The sequence below is a fragment of the Lynx canadensis genome, chromosome B4 (genome assembly GCF_007474595.2).
Source record: "Lynx canadensis isolate LIC74 chromosome B4, mLynCan4.pri.v2, whole genome shotgun sequence".
NCBI lineage: Eukaryota > Metazoa > Chordata > Mammalia > Carnivora > Felidae > Lynx > Lynx canadensis.
In genome coordinates, this window is record NC_044309.1 from 14,707,719 (window position 1) to 14,721,663 (window position 13,945).

Consider the following 13,945-nt stretch of genomic DNA (forward strand, 5'->3'; position numbering starts at 1 on the left):
TTGGGGTATCAAGGAATCCTTTGAAAAAAGATACAGAGCCTATGTTCCCACCCCTGTGCCACACACACGCGCGCACACACACACACACATTTTGCCCCAGGGAACCCTCTCAGTAGAATAAAGGAATAAAGTGTGGACCTCAGTAAAAGACCACTAAATTAAGTCATTTACTTGAAGAAAGACTAGATACACTATCTACTGACTTCAAACAATTTTTAGGACCTTTCTGTACAGAATCTTTTTCATTCCAATCTTTGAATCACATTCTATAAGCTAAAAATTAAATGGCATCATAGACAGTGTATGTGTCCACACTAGGTCTATCTCAATTTCAGTGCTATCCAACCAAGACTGACTGGGAACAACTAGTACAAGTTCATTACAGAGAGCACAGGGCCAGAAGTATGGAGGATTGTATTTGTATCACCTTCAGGAAATCATTTTGCCTCTGTAGGTCTCTGTGTACTTATCTTTAAAATGATTGTTTCCAATTCCAACATGCTAGGAATGTGTAAGGTTTCACCTGTAGTTCAGTCATTCATCCAACAGACATTTGATGAACGTAAGATACTATACCAAGCATCTAGGATGTATGCATGAATGACCAAGTCCCCAGTCTGGAGGAGCCTACAGTACAGGTGAATACGGACATAGGAGCAAATAAGTAATAAAGAATAAGTGAATGTTACAACAGAAGTATGAAGATAGCATTGTGGATATAGAGAGGAATGATTTACATGCCTGAGTCAAGTTATAACAGGTGACTTTGAGGCTGATCTTGAATAGGAATTTGCAAGACACAAGGGTGGAGAATGACTCCGAGGTAAAGAAAACACCTTTATTAAAGGACAAAGGTTTGATAAGAGCAGGGCAAGTTTATGGGTCAGGGGGAAATTTAGTGTAGCTTAAAGGTAGTATGGGGGTAGGTAAGGGAGATGGTAAATGGGAGGAGGGAAATCTGACAAGAGGTTAATACTGGGAAGGGCCAGACCATGACAAGTACTGATTAAATATGATCATACCGGATTTCTGTTTCTTTTTAAAAAGAATAGAATGGGGATAAGACTGTTTCAACAGCCATACAGAGATGGTGTTGACCTAATAAAACTGACATTAGTATGGACAGGAGGAACTATATCTAAACAGTATTTCCACGGTAAAAGTTAAGATTTGATGTGTATGTGCAAGTGTGACAAAGACATTAGAACAGATGCTGAAGTTTCTAGCTTGAGACATGAGGTGATAGCAAGTGAGATTAGAAATACTGTCGAGGATCCCATTCCATCCACCTCCTCTCTTCGAACCTTTCAATCCCTCTCTTTCAAACAGTACTTAAACCTAGATCTCACATATTTAAAAACAAAAAAATCCTCCTTTAGAATCCACCAAAAGCTCCTTATTTACTTGAGTTGAAAACTTCTAGCGACACAAAAACTGGCACACAGATGTTTACGGTTCCTTTATTCGTTAACTGCTAATGGAAGCAACCAAGCTGTCCTTCAGTAAGTGAATGGGTGGCTAAATGAACTGTGATACATCCAGACAACAAAGTATTTGTTGTATTTTATAATTTAGGGCACTGAAAACACTATGAAACCATAATAATGGATAAAAGTCATTATATGTTTGTCCAAACCCAAAGAATGTACAACATCAAGAGTGATCTGTAAACTATGGACCATGGATGACAATGATATGCCAGTGTAGGTTTGTCAACTAGAACAAATATTCTACTGTGGTTGGGGGTAATGATAATAGGGAGGCTATGCATGTTGTGGGAGCAGGAGGTATATGAGAAATCTCTGTAGCTTCCCCATTTTGCTGTAACACTGCTCTAAAAAAGTGAAGTCTAGGGGCGCCTGGGTGGCGCAGTCGGTTAAGCGTCCGACTTCAGCCAGGTCACGATCTCGCGGTCCGTGGGTTCGAGCCCCGCATCGGGCTCTGGGCTGATGGCTCGGAGCCCGGAGCCTGTTTCCGATTCTGTGTCTCCCTCTCTCTCTGCCCCTCCCCCGTTCATGCTCTGTCTCTCTCTGTCCCAAAAATAAATAAACGTTAAAAAAAAAAAAATTAAAAAAAAAAAAGTGAAGTCTTGGGGCACCTGGGTGGCTCAGTTGGTTAAGCATCTGACCCTGGCTCAGGTCATGATCTTACAGTTTATGAGTCTGAGCCCCATATCGGGCTCTGTGCTGACAGCTAAAAGGCTGAAGCCTGCTTTGGATTCTGTGTCCCAATCTCTCTGCCCGTCCCCCACTCATGCTCCGTCTGTCTCTCAAAAGTAAATAAACGTTAAAAGAAGTTTTTAAAAAGTCCAAATTTAAAAAATTCATTGGACCAGTAAAAAAAAAAAAATCCACCAAAAACTCCAATCACCACCCTCTCCAAGCCCACCCAGTTGTCTATGTGCACTGTCTCACTCTCTTTACCTCACAATTTATTCAACCCACAAAAATTTGGTTTTCAACCTATGACTGCACCAAATTCATTCTCACCAAATTCATCAATGACCGGTACAGGCTGTTCCTCAAGTCTCTTCTTATTTACTCCCGAGAGAATGATCTGAAATGCTCACCAACAACTTCTGAAAAAACTTTGCCCCTTAGCTTTACTGGCCCAATTTTGTTTCAATTTTCCTTTTTTGTTTCTTCTCAGTCTCCTTGGTCAGTTCCTCGTAAATGGTAATGTTCCTCATGTCTTGGCGTTAGGAGCTCTATTTTTTTCATTCCAGACATCCTCCTTGGGTAATTCATCTACTCCCAAGATTTCCATTACTGGTAGTATTCAGGGAATTTTCAATTAGAGCCCGGATTAGAACTCCAGACATAAACAGAATCTCATTTCCTTACCATGGTCCTGTCTGATCTGCTTTCCACCTGAATCTCCTCTCTCATCCTTTGCCACTCTTCCTCTCAGATTTCAGGCAGGCTGAGCTTCTTCCAGGTCCTCAAATATCCCTATTCTCTCCGGTTTCTTACCCTTTGAACATACTGTTCCCTACACTGGAAACATTTGCTAACCCTTTCTCTGCCACTTGAAGGCAAGATTCTCTTGTTTCAAGGCCCCAAAACATGACTTCTATCTGTCCATTTCTATCCCATCTCGGTAGACCAGATCAAGCCATGGTTGTCTCTCACCTCGAGGACTGTTAAGAGTTTCCAACTAGATGTCTCCACTCCTCCCCACCTGTCCTGCCTCCATCTTTATTTGTTCACCACAGACTTGCCACAGGAATATTTTAGATTTGGAAATCAGATTTTGTCCCAGCCTGCTTCAGTACATTTCAGGGGCAATTAGAATGAAATTCAAACTCCTTTTCCTGGCCTTATAAGACACCACGTTCTATTAAACCCACCTTCCCTCAGTTCACTCTCACTTTCATCATCCATAGTGATCTTACAACATGGCAACATCTTGACTTGAGACCTAGTGCTTGCTGTTTCTACTACATGCATGTCCCCTTCTCTCTTCATAAAGCTGAATACTTCTCCTTCTAAAGGACTCATGTTGGTGTCGACTCCTCAGAGATACTCCCTGATACACCTATCTAAGTAGGTGTGTCTAAATATCTAAGACGGTAGGTCTCTCCTACCATCCTCCAGAACAACCAGTACTTTTCATAATCTGTGATTACGATATTATTGTTTACTTGTTTATTATTGGCCTTACACGTGTCTTGCGTGTTCTGTTGCCCACTGTTTTCCTAGTATGTTGTATAGTTAATGTTCCATAAATGCTTTTTGAACTGTTGCAAGGAAAGAAAATGGGGGAATTTGCTTCTAGGTATTCCAAGTTCAGTTTTGAGATAACCATTTGGCATTATTTAGAAGGGGGGAAATATGGGTTTGGAGCTCAGGGCAGGGGTTAGGATTAAAGACAGCAATTTGAATTATCTTCAACACGGCAGTCATAGTAAATGAGAATGTGTAAACAAAGACAATGGAGTTGCGAACATTAAAAAATAAGCAGAGGCTGAGTCAGCGAAGATGGACAAAAAGATTAGAAAGGTAAGAGAAAAACACATTGAAGTCCTCCAGGAAGCAAAGAGTAGTTACTTATTACAAATGCTGCTGAGAAAACACATAACATTCAAACAATGGATTAACCGCATCACTGGGAATACAAAAGAAATCTAGAGCACTGGAGAGAGTAACCAAATTTTAAAGGGTTGAGGTATGATTCAGAATACAAGGAGAAAGAGTAAATACAAACTATTTGTTAAACAAGTGAAAAGGAAAAAGGATGATATCTTGAAGGGCAGCTGGATAAAGAATCATTATTTATTATTATTTATATAGGCTGAAGGACAGGAGTTTAAAAACAGGAAAGGGGCGATTATATGGGAAAGAGGAAGTTTAAAGACACCAAGTCCTCAAAGAGCTATGCTGTGGGGGTGGCGAGACTGGATACAGAGAGGTTCTCAAAGTGTGGTCTACAGAACTTTGGAAAACTGAGACCCTTTCAGGGGATCTAGAAGAGGTTAAAATAATTCTCATAATAGTACTAAGACATCATTTGCCCTTTATGCTGTGTTGACATTCACAGTGATGGTACAAAAGCATCACAGTGATGCTGGGTTTTACCGCTGGTGCCTCAGCACACATGAAGGCAGTGTGGTTAAGCTGTGCTAGCAGTCATCCTAGTAAACAAAACCACCCTCTTTGACACAGAAAAAGCCAATTTAACTTAAAGAATGCCCTTACTGATGCTAATTTTATTAAATCTTGACCTTGAATAAAATGTTCTTTTAAAAAATATTCTGCATGACAAAATGGAAACTAAAGCACCTCTGCTACATACCTTGATAATGACCGTTGTCTCAAGAAAAAGCACTTGTGTAATTTTCTGAATTGCAAGCTGGAACTGCTTTTTTTGTAGAGCACTGTTTTTATTTTGAAGAGCTATCGACAAACTATGATTATTCAGACCTGAGTATGTGGCAGACCTTTCTCAGAAGTGAACGAAGGAAGCCTAATACTTCAAGGAAAATAACAGACTGTATTTTTGCCAGTGGTAAGTTTTCAGGCTTTCAAGCAGTAACTAAAATTTTTGGAAAACCTGCATGCACCACTGTGAACTTGACAGCATCTCAATTCTTAGAGATTTTTCTAATGAGATCAGAGGTCATAGTGATAAATATGACTTCTGATATTGTATAATGAAATGTGTTAACATCTCTGTATAAACCAGTGGACCAGTAACTTCCAGATGACGGATGCATGCTGTTAGAAATGAATGCATGGGTAAAGATCCATTCAAAGTACAAGGCAAACCAATGGATTTCAATTTAAGAGAGTACAAAAAATTCACTGATGTGGCTTCTGATTCCAGATCACTAATAACCTGTAAGAAACTACCACTTGCCAAGTTTGGGTGTAGTACTAAAGAAAAATATCCTTAATTGTCTGAAAGGCCACTATAACTCCTACCTTACCAGTCGCAGTCTTTGTGAGGCTGGGTTTCTGCATACACTTCCTAACAACATCCTAACACCCTGTAACAGACTGAACAGAGAAGCAAATGCGAGGAGCCAGCAGTCTTCTAACGAGCCAGACATTCAAGATACTTACAGAAATGTAAAACGATGCCTCAGGTCTCATTAATTTTATTTTTCATATTGAAATCTTAATAACTTTTAAGATTATAATGGGGCCCTGAGTTAAAAAAACAAAAAACAAAAACTTGAGAGTCGCTGGCCTATGAGAAGAAGTGAATCTTGGCAGGCTTCTAAATTAACTGTTCAGGCAAAGAGGGAGAATAAGAGTGATTTTTAATTACTAAAAATTAAATTATTAAAACTTAAAATTTTAAGTTTAATTATTCACAATTACTGAATAAGAATGAGGGGAATCGGAGAGAATTGAGAAGCAGGTTAATTCTGACAGACATAACAAAAGCTGACAGGATAAAGAACTAAGAGAAACACTGAGGGCTCAGCTAATGTTTGATCGATCGCTGCATTTGTATTGATGGTGACAACAATTTTCTCCATCAGTACACAGCAGCCTGGGAAAAAGAGAACAGATGACAGGCTAAATGGAGGGGAGAAAGAGGTGCGATGCACAGGACAAATTCAGTAAGGACAATGAGACCTAAGGGTGCTGGTTATCACGTCAAGACACCTACATCTGAGGTCAACCCAGGAACAAGAGCTGAAGCCAAGAGGCCCCCACTCAGCCCAGCTCTGCTCCTACTGGATGGAAACAGGGGAAGGGACCCTGGCCTTGGGCCTAAGGGCAAAGGTGAAACCAGGCTCTGTCAAACTTTCAGGGTACGTAATAAACATGAATCAGTACTGAATTCTTTACCTTCCTTAAAATTACTACGAATGTAATGCAGTTGTCAAGATCTATGGGTGGGGCTTATAGCTGAAATGCATTACAGTGAGTTGTTTGGTATGTTAGATATAAAGACCCCATGGAGAGAATTCTTGGCAGACCTGCTGCCCACCAAATTCTGTTTAATTACAGTATACACGTTTGACTGTGTTAACAGATAATGAACAAAGGCCATTAGTGCACAAAAGGAAATACAGTCAACTAAAAGTAAATTAAGTATTCTATTCTAAAACAGGACTATGCTAAATAGGCTTCTCCTTTCATAATAAGGTTGTGCTTGAATTCAAATTTTTTAGGATATAGAGTTCTCTCTTTTGTATTCTCATATTTAAATTACTTCCTACTTTTAAAAGGAATTAACTTTTCACAAAATGGTTGTTTTTCCTGATTAGATCCAGAATTAGCCATCTAAAGCATCTGATCCTAAATATATAATTTTGTATCACATTCCACAGTATTACAGACATGAAATCTGTTTTATAGCTTCTAATTTAAACCTGAGCCATGAACTTCTTTGCAATTTTCTCACCTTTCACTTTCATGTGACTTCCTATGCATATATACATTATTTAAACCAGTTTTACAACTTCTGTCCCCATAATTCTGGATCCCCATGTAAACAGAAGCCCGGAGGAAAAAAACTTGGTTTGTCATTACAAACTCGATGATAATGGTTGAGCCAAAACTGAACTGGGCCTTACTTTACTCATCTATGAAAATCAGGAAACTACAATTATCCTTTGCTATCTCTCAGGGTTGTTGCAAGGATTAAATAAGACTTCCAAAAACTGTAAAGTATAATACAATTTAAGATATTATGACAGATACTTTAAACTGAAAAACATGTATTCAAAGTACCAAGAAATTAACTTTTTCATATAAGCTCACAAATTTTAAATTTGAAAGAAATGGATTGTAGATGACATGATTCAGGTAGGTTGGAGAAAGGAGTATCTATTCTTGACAGAAATAAAAGGCTTCCACCAACAAAAACCTCTGAAATGATACGATCTCACAGTATTATTCTTACTTTAGAAGAAAAATTAATAATACTGGCATATCACTTTATTATTTTGGTAAAATGTTAAATCACATTATAACAAACGTATTAACTTGTAAATACATTTTATACTTAAGTACTTCAAATAAATACTTAAATACTTTATATTTAAATACTTTAAAATAAAACGATCCCTCACTTTTCCTAATACATAACTTTCCCTAAGTTATTTGTTAAGTTTTATTTTTTCTTCATATTACATAACAAAAATTGTCCTATACCCAAAGTCCAAACTCTAATTTGAACCAACCACAGCTCCATTCCCCACCTCACCCCCAAAACAAGGCACTGGTATAAATAGCAATTGTGTTTCTCCCTTTCTGGCTAATCTTATAGATGAAATAATAAAATAAAGCTTAGAGGAAAGGGGGGGAAAAAAAGAAAAAATGGTTTCTCAGAGTTTATAATCTAGATCAGGGGTTGACCTGTTTCTGTAAATGCAGTTTTGGAACACAGCCACACCTGTATTATCTAGGACTGCTGTTGCTGCAATGGCAGAGAGGAGTTTTAAGACAGAAATAATAAATGCCAGTGACTCTTCCACAGAAAAAAGGTTGCCAAACACTGAACTAGACAATCAATACTGAAAAAGAAAAACAACCTACAAATATTCCCAATAAGCCTAATGACTAAATGACTTTGGTTCTGCTGGGAGCTGGTCACTGCGACCACCTGCCATCATCTCCAGTGCTACTGTCATTGGTCCAAGTCACCACTTCCTCCCCGCTGCATTACTGCCCTTGTCTATCATTTCATCTTGCTGTCTCACTCAAGCCACTACAGTCTACCCTCAAACAGAGCAGTTAGATCAGTCCTTTAAAAACTTGTCATGTCGTCTCTCTCTGCTCTGAACCTCTCAATGGCCTTTCATTTCATTCAGAAGAAACATCAAAGTTCTGACCATGGCCTCTAAGGCTTTCTAGGTCACTGGATGAAAATGAGGTCTTACATCATCGTTTATTACTCTCCCCTTCCCTCATTCCTTCTCTAGCCAAACTAGTCTCCTTCCTGTTCCCTGAACAAAAAAGCAAGGAATATTCTGCATTAAGTCTTTTATAGTGGCTATCCTCCCTGCCTGGAACACCCTTTCTTCAGATAACTGCACAGTTCACTCAGTTGCTTCAAGGTTTGCTCAAATCTCATCTTAAAATGAGGCCTAGCCACACTACCCCACTGCACAATCCCTAGTTCTTTACCTTCTAACTATCACATATGCTCAATTTATGCTATGCGCATTATCTGCCGTCCTTCCCATCCCACCAAGTCTAACCTGCAACACTGCTGCCTGGAACACTGTTGCAGTGTGTTTCGGGAAGAAGGCAAGGAGGACAGACAGTGGTTTTGAATAAGAGGTAGAAAATACACACTTTTCTTAAAAAACTATCACAGGCAAGAGAGCAGGAAGGAAGGCGGCAGGAGAGACTCAATTTCCTAGTTAGAAAATAATTGCAAACCTTAAAAGTACGTCTTTGAAAGAAAAACTGGCAACCCCCCCCCCTACAAAACCCTTTTTTTTTTTTTTTAAGAAAAAGGAATTGCAGAAGAGAATTATCTAAAACTGCCAAGTGAAATAAAACAACGACCATGTGCCACTTCTGTGGCTCACTGCTGTCACGTACAGTCTGTAACTGGCAGATCAATGAAGAGAAAAAAAGCAACTCTGGGCTGCACCAACCCCTGCAGCTTGTTTTAAACGCATCAAAAACGTTTAATGTGACCAATCGATATGGTCTCATAAATGGAATATCCCTAAACATAATTTTACAAATATTTACCCTAAACATCTCACCCTTTTAACGTGCTTCCAAATACCTCGTTACAATTCCAGTTGTCAAAACACAGTGACAGACTGTGAACTAGAGCCAAAGTTGGTGTCACGTTACAAACGCTGTAAGGCAAGTGCAGCAGAGCCGCGTCCTGTGCCTATGCTCAAATCCCAAATGACCGCCAAAGCGATCTTCAGCAATGACTTCTGCCTCCAAACGAATAAATGAATGTAACAGCTAACAAAGCAAAACCAATAACAACCTCCCTCTGATTCGGAAGTGGTAACTTAAAAATACATATTTGGCTGCCTGAAAATCTTGATCAGTGTAAGACCACGAAGAATTATCTATCCACGATATAAACACACTCTAAAAAGAAAAAAAATGTAAACGGTATTGACTGAATGATTCTCGTTAAGGAACTCCTACAGGACTACGAGGTGGCCGAGCGTTCTCGTATCATTATAAAGTTATAGTTTAAATAGTGGTTATCATGTATCAACTATCCTTCAATAAAAAAGAAAGAAGAGTAAAAACAAAATGATTATTCATCAAATAAACAATAATTTCTTATAACTGTCAGCTCACGGCCAGCGAGTGATCTTTGGCTTAGCCTACAATGAAACAATTTTTAAATCAAGTGTTAACGGACTTCCATTGTGTGAGCGTTCACTCTATGTCAGATATTGTGCTAAGTGCCTGAATGTATTTATATGCCTTTAATCCTCACAACAACCCTGTAAGGTTGACACTACTATTATCTGCATTTTACAGAGGAGACTGAGGCCTGAGGAAGTGAAATAACTTTAACCTGGAACCAAACTACACCTGTTCCAAAGCCCTCTCTTAACCAGAAGTGCCTTTCAATCCTCCTTGAAACTTCATCACAGTATTAATATAAACAAGGCTGGACACGATCTTATTCTACGTTGTACATGCTTAATTAATGTTGACTACACGGGAAGTAAAAGTTTTCTTAATGCTTCACAGCCTTGTAGACTTCAGGGCTGTTCGCTATTAGGATAAAATGAAGTCAACGTAGAAAGCAAGCTTTAAAATCTGCAAATGCAGGTGTCCAAGATTTCAGAAAATGCTACTCCAGTGATGTAATCAAATGTGTAAAAAGTACAAAAGCAATTCCATGTTAAGGTTTGAAAACTTATCAGTGAAAACAAATCTGTGTGAGGAATCAGGAGACTTGTAATTCACTCCCTTTCTATCCATTTGTGTGACTCTGGCCTGGTCATTTAGCTTCATGACTCATTTTCCTCATCTGCAAAATAAGAGTGATGGACTAAATAACCTGTAATAACCTGTAATACATTACGATTCTAATTTTACCAGCTCTTAAAAGAGGCGTATCTAAGAGAGAGGAAGGGATTTCCTTCAACCCTGAATTCTTCTTACAAAATACACACTGCGAACTAGGAACTTAGATTTACTATGCTAAAATTCCCCCAAATCCTTTGAGAACACGGATTCTGTAAATAAATGATTTAACAATAGAAATGAAGAGCTACCATTTACTGGCCTATGTTTTACATACTTACATCACGAATCCTCCTGACTCCAAAGACTATGCTTGTAACCTCACTTAACTTCAGTCTTTCTTAAGTCACCTTAAGTAATGTGCAAAGTCGTGTTTTATCATTAAACTTAAGAATTACAGGTAATTACTGGTACAAAGTGCCAAACGCAGAGCCTGGCACGGCGGAGGAATACAATAAATGGTCATTTTTATTGCCTTAGGGTTCGTAATAATAAAACTTCTTACATAACTCAAAATCCTGTCTGGATAATTAGACGAGCACGGGAAGTGCTGTGATCCACATTCCTTTGAACTGTAACAGATAACTAAACCATCTCAAAACTGGGGATACTTTGGGTCAAAAGAGCACCTGACAGCGGGCAACACTGGTATTTTTACGCCGAGGACTACGTCCGACCACACGGTTAAAACACAAACAACAAAGCTGCCTTCTGGAATTGGCCACTTTGACTTTCCTGTGGACTCCCCTCTGGCCAAAATTAAACCACACGCCAATAACACGAAGCCTTGACAGTGGGTACGGATTCGGGAAGCCGCAACACAGGCTGCGAAACTGACACCGGGGCACGGGGCACACCCTCAGTGTCACACACTGCAGCCCAACCACCATCCTTCTCTCATCCTGCCGGAGGGCAGCCCAGGGAGTGGCAGAGGCGCTTCGGGTCCTTAGGGGACAGCTGCAACCATTCTCCTACTCAACCACTCCCCCCTCCCCCCACCCCGAGACAGGCAGGGCGTTTCTAGAAAGTCCAGTGTCCGAGCTGAGCACGGGAATCGGGACAGAGTGCAGGGCAAGCCAGGGGGGCTGTGGCGACGGCGGCGTCGCAGCTAGACTCTCGCAGGGCAAAGGAAGCGGCTGGAAGTCAGAGCCCCGTCAGGGTACCTTGTGTCCAGCGGCAGAAGATGGTGTCAGAGAGACCGGGGCTGCTCTTGGTGCCCCACACCAGCTCCATCAGCTCTTTAGTCAGTTCGGACATGATGGGGTACCGGCGAGCGGGTCTTCGCTTTCAGGACTCCCGCCCCGGAACATGGGGAAGGGGCGCCTTCAGGGACAGGAGCTGTGGGACGGCAGCGGCAAAAGAGCTGGGAGGGTGGACGGGCGGAGGGCGGAAGGCGAAAGGAGAGAGAGCTACCAGCCGAGACCGCGCCTGTCAAGCCAGCCGGAGCGGCAGCGAGGAGTTTCCCGTGCCGGAAGTGCCGGGCCACTTCCGGCTTCCCTTTCGCTACCGCCCCCGCCCCCGCCCGGTGGACCCGGGAGTCGCCTCCCCGGAAGCGGAAGTGGGGGGGGTAGGAAGCGCTTAGGCACGCTCTGGTGGCCGCCGGTTTTCCTGAGCTTCGCCCCCCCGCTTTAGGTGGAGTGGTAACTTTTGTACTGGCGGGGACGCCGCGTTCCCTGGGCGTTGGCCTGTTTTCACCATCCAGGAACCCCTCCTCCCTCGGCGCACCGCAGGCCCTGCGGCCCACGCCTTAGGGCCTGGAATGTAGACTAGCCCCTAAAATATGTAATATTAGTTACACAGAGCTACAACTCTAAGACGATGGTTGAGTCTCCGTGAGGAAACATCTATGACTTCACAGAGAGCCACCACTAATTTGAAGGCTGTCGGCCTGTGTGCCTCGATAAATCCTATAAAGTCCAACCACCTATTAAATGCATAAGCGAAGGGTGTGGTGTGTAATGTGCGTTAGAAATGCCTCTACTGGGTGTAACGCAGACTTAGAAAGCTATTTATTGGGAAACAGATTCAAAGCAGCCTGTTTGTAAACGGTAGAGCATTCTCATCTCGTTTTTTGAGAGTGTTCGGTGAGTGGACAACACCTGAACTGAAGTCCAGGTCTAATCGTTGACAAACATGCGGTTGAATTTGGTTTGTGTAAAAACTTGTATTTAGGACGCCTAAAAAGGAGAGAACATATTGACCAGACTTTGAATTTAAAACAAAAGGCCCAATCTGATGGGTTCCCTACAGGTTGCAAATAAGAGGGCGTTGCTAATTTATCCTTTATTCCGAACTGCAACAATCTTTGCTGTAGTGCCTGAGCCATATCTATAGCCCTCCTAATTTTTATTCCCTTTGGAACTCTCTTTACCCTATTTTTGCAAACCAAATCTCACTCATTCTTCAAGACACAGTATGAATGCCATTTTGTAATAAAGTTGACTCCAGTCGTTAAAATCTGAAGTACAAATTTTAGCTTCTGCAATTTCATGGTAACTCATGTGTAACTTGCTCATGACAGTTACTGTCATCCTTGTATTTGCAAAGAATTACTCTTCTGAGGGGCACCTGGGTAGCTCAGTTGGTTAAGCCTCTGACTTTGGCTCAGGTCATGATCTCCCAGTTTCATGGGTTAGAGCCCCACGTGGGGCTCTGTGCTGACCACTCAGAGCCTCCAGCCTCCTTCAGTTTCTGTGTCTCCCTCTCTCTCTGCCCCTCTCCTGCCCACACTCTGTCTCTCTGTCAAACATAAATAAATATTAAAAAAATTTAAAAAAACAACAATGATTACTCTCCTGGGATATAAGTTTATGGAAGTCAAGGACTTGTCTTAGTCATAGCACCTAGTATGGAGCATTGAACATTGCTGGATATCAGTAAGTATTCGTTGAAGGAATGATATTTGCCTTTACTGGAATTTAACAATTCGTTATCTTTTAGCACATTAGGGATCAGGAGAAGTAGTATTAAGTCCAGTTAAACATCTATTATTTGCTTGGTGGTTTACAATTTACAGGATTATTTCACTTCCTGAAAGACATAGAAGGGTCTATGTTCATAGAGTGTGTAAGTGGCAGACCTCTAAGTTCAGAGGTGTTGGCCACAATTGTTTTCTTTCCATTAATATACAGATAGTAGTTATACATTTGATTAACTCTCTATACATATGGGGTAAAGGCTATACTTTCAAAACATAATTTTAAAAACAGAGTATTTCTTGATCTGTGATTTTTCTAAGTTTACAGCTACAACGAGCTGACAAAATCTTCAGCACATTGATATGTCCTTTCCACTTTTAGGTTATATTCTTCATTTGCAGTGTTTAAAAATTTTAAATTAGCAGGACATCTTTTTAACAAGGAATATTTGATGTTAAATTATTTATGTTGCTTAATTCATTAGTTATAACATCTAAAATGTGAACTTACTTAAACTACAATAGAAATGCAAATTAATATTCGTTTCAAATTTTCTTATTCAGTAATTATACATAAACATAATACATTTTGGAAGCAGTC

The 13,945-nt window shown here is 40.5% G+C and overlaps 1 protein-coding gene across 5 annotated transcripts in view; it reads right to left on the reverse strand.

Moving 5' to 3' along the window:
• Nucleotides 1-11,901, reverse strand: part of MINDY3 (MINDY lysine 48 deubiquitinase 3) — a 98,732-nt gene extending 86,831 nt beyond the window's left edge. For 4 of the 5 annotated variants that reach the window (XR_003970528.1, XR_003970529.1, XM_030323516.1 and 1 more), the window contains exon 1: nucleotides 11,591-11,901. Coding sequence is in view for 2 of the 5 variants with exons in the window: in XM_030323516.1 (XP_030179376.1) it covers nucleotides 11,591-11,684 (94 nt within the window). In the remaining 3 variants the exon portion in view is untranslated. The remainder of the gene's footprint in view (nucleotides 1-11,590) is intronic. The other variant, XM_030323518.1, reaches the window with a different exon arrangement.
• Between the last annotated feature and the right edge of the window lie 2,044 nt (nucleotides 11,902-13,945).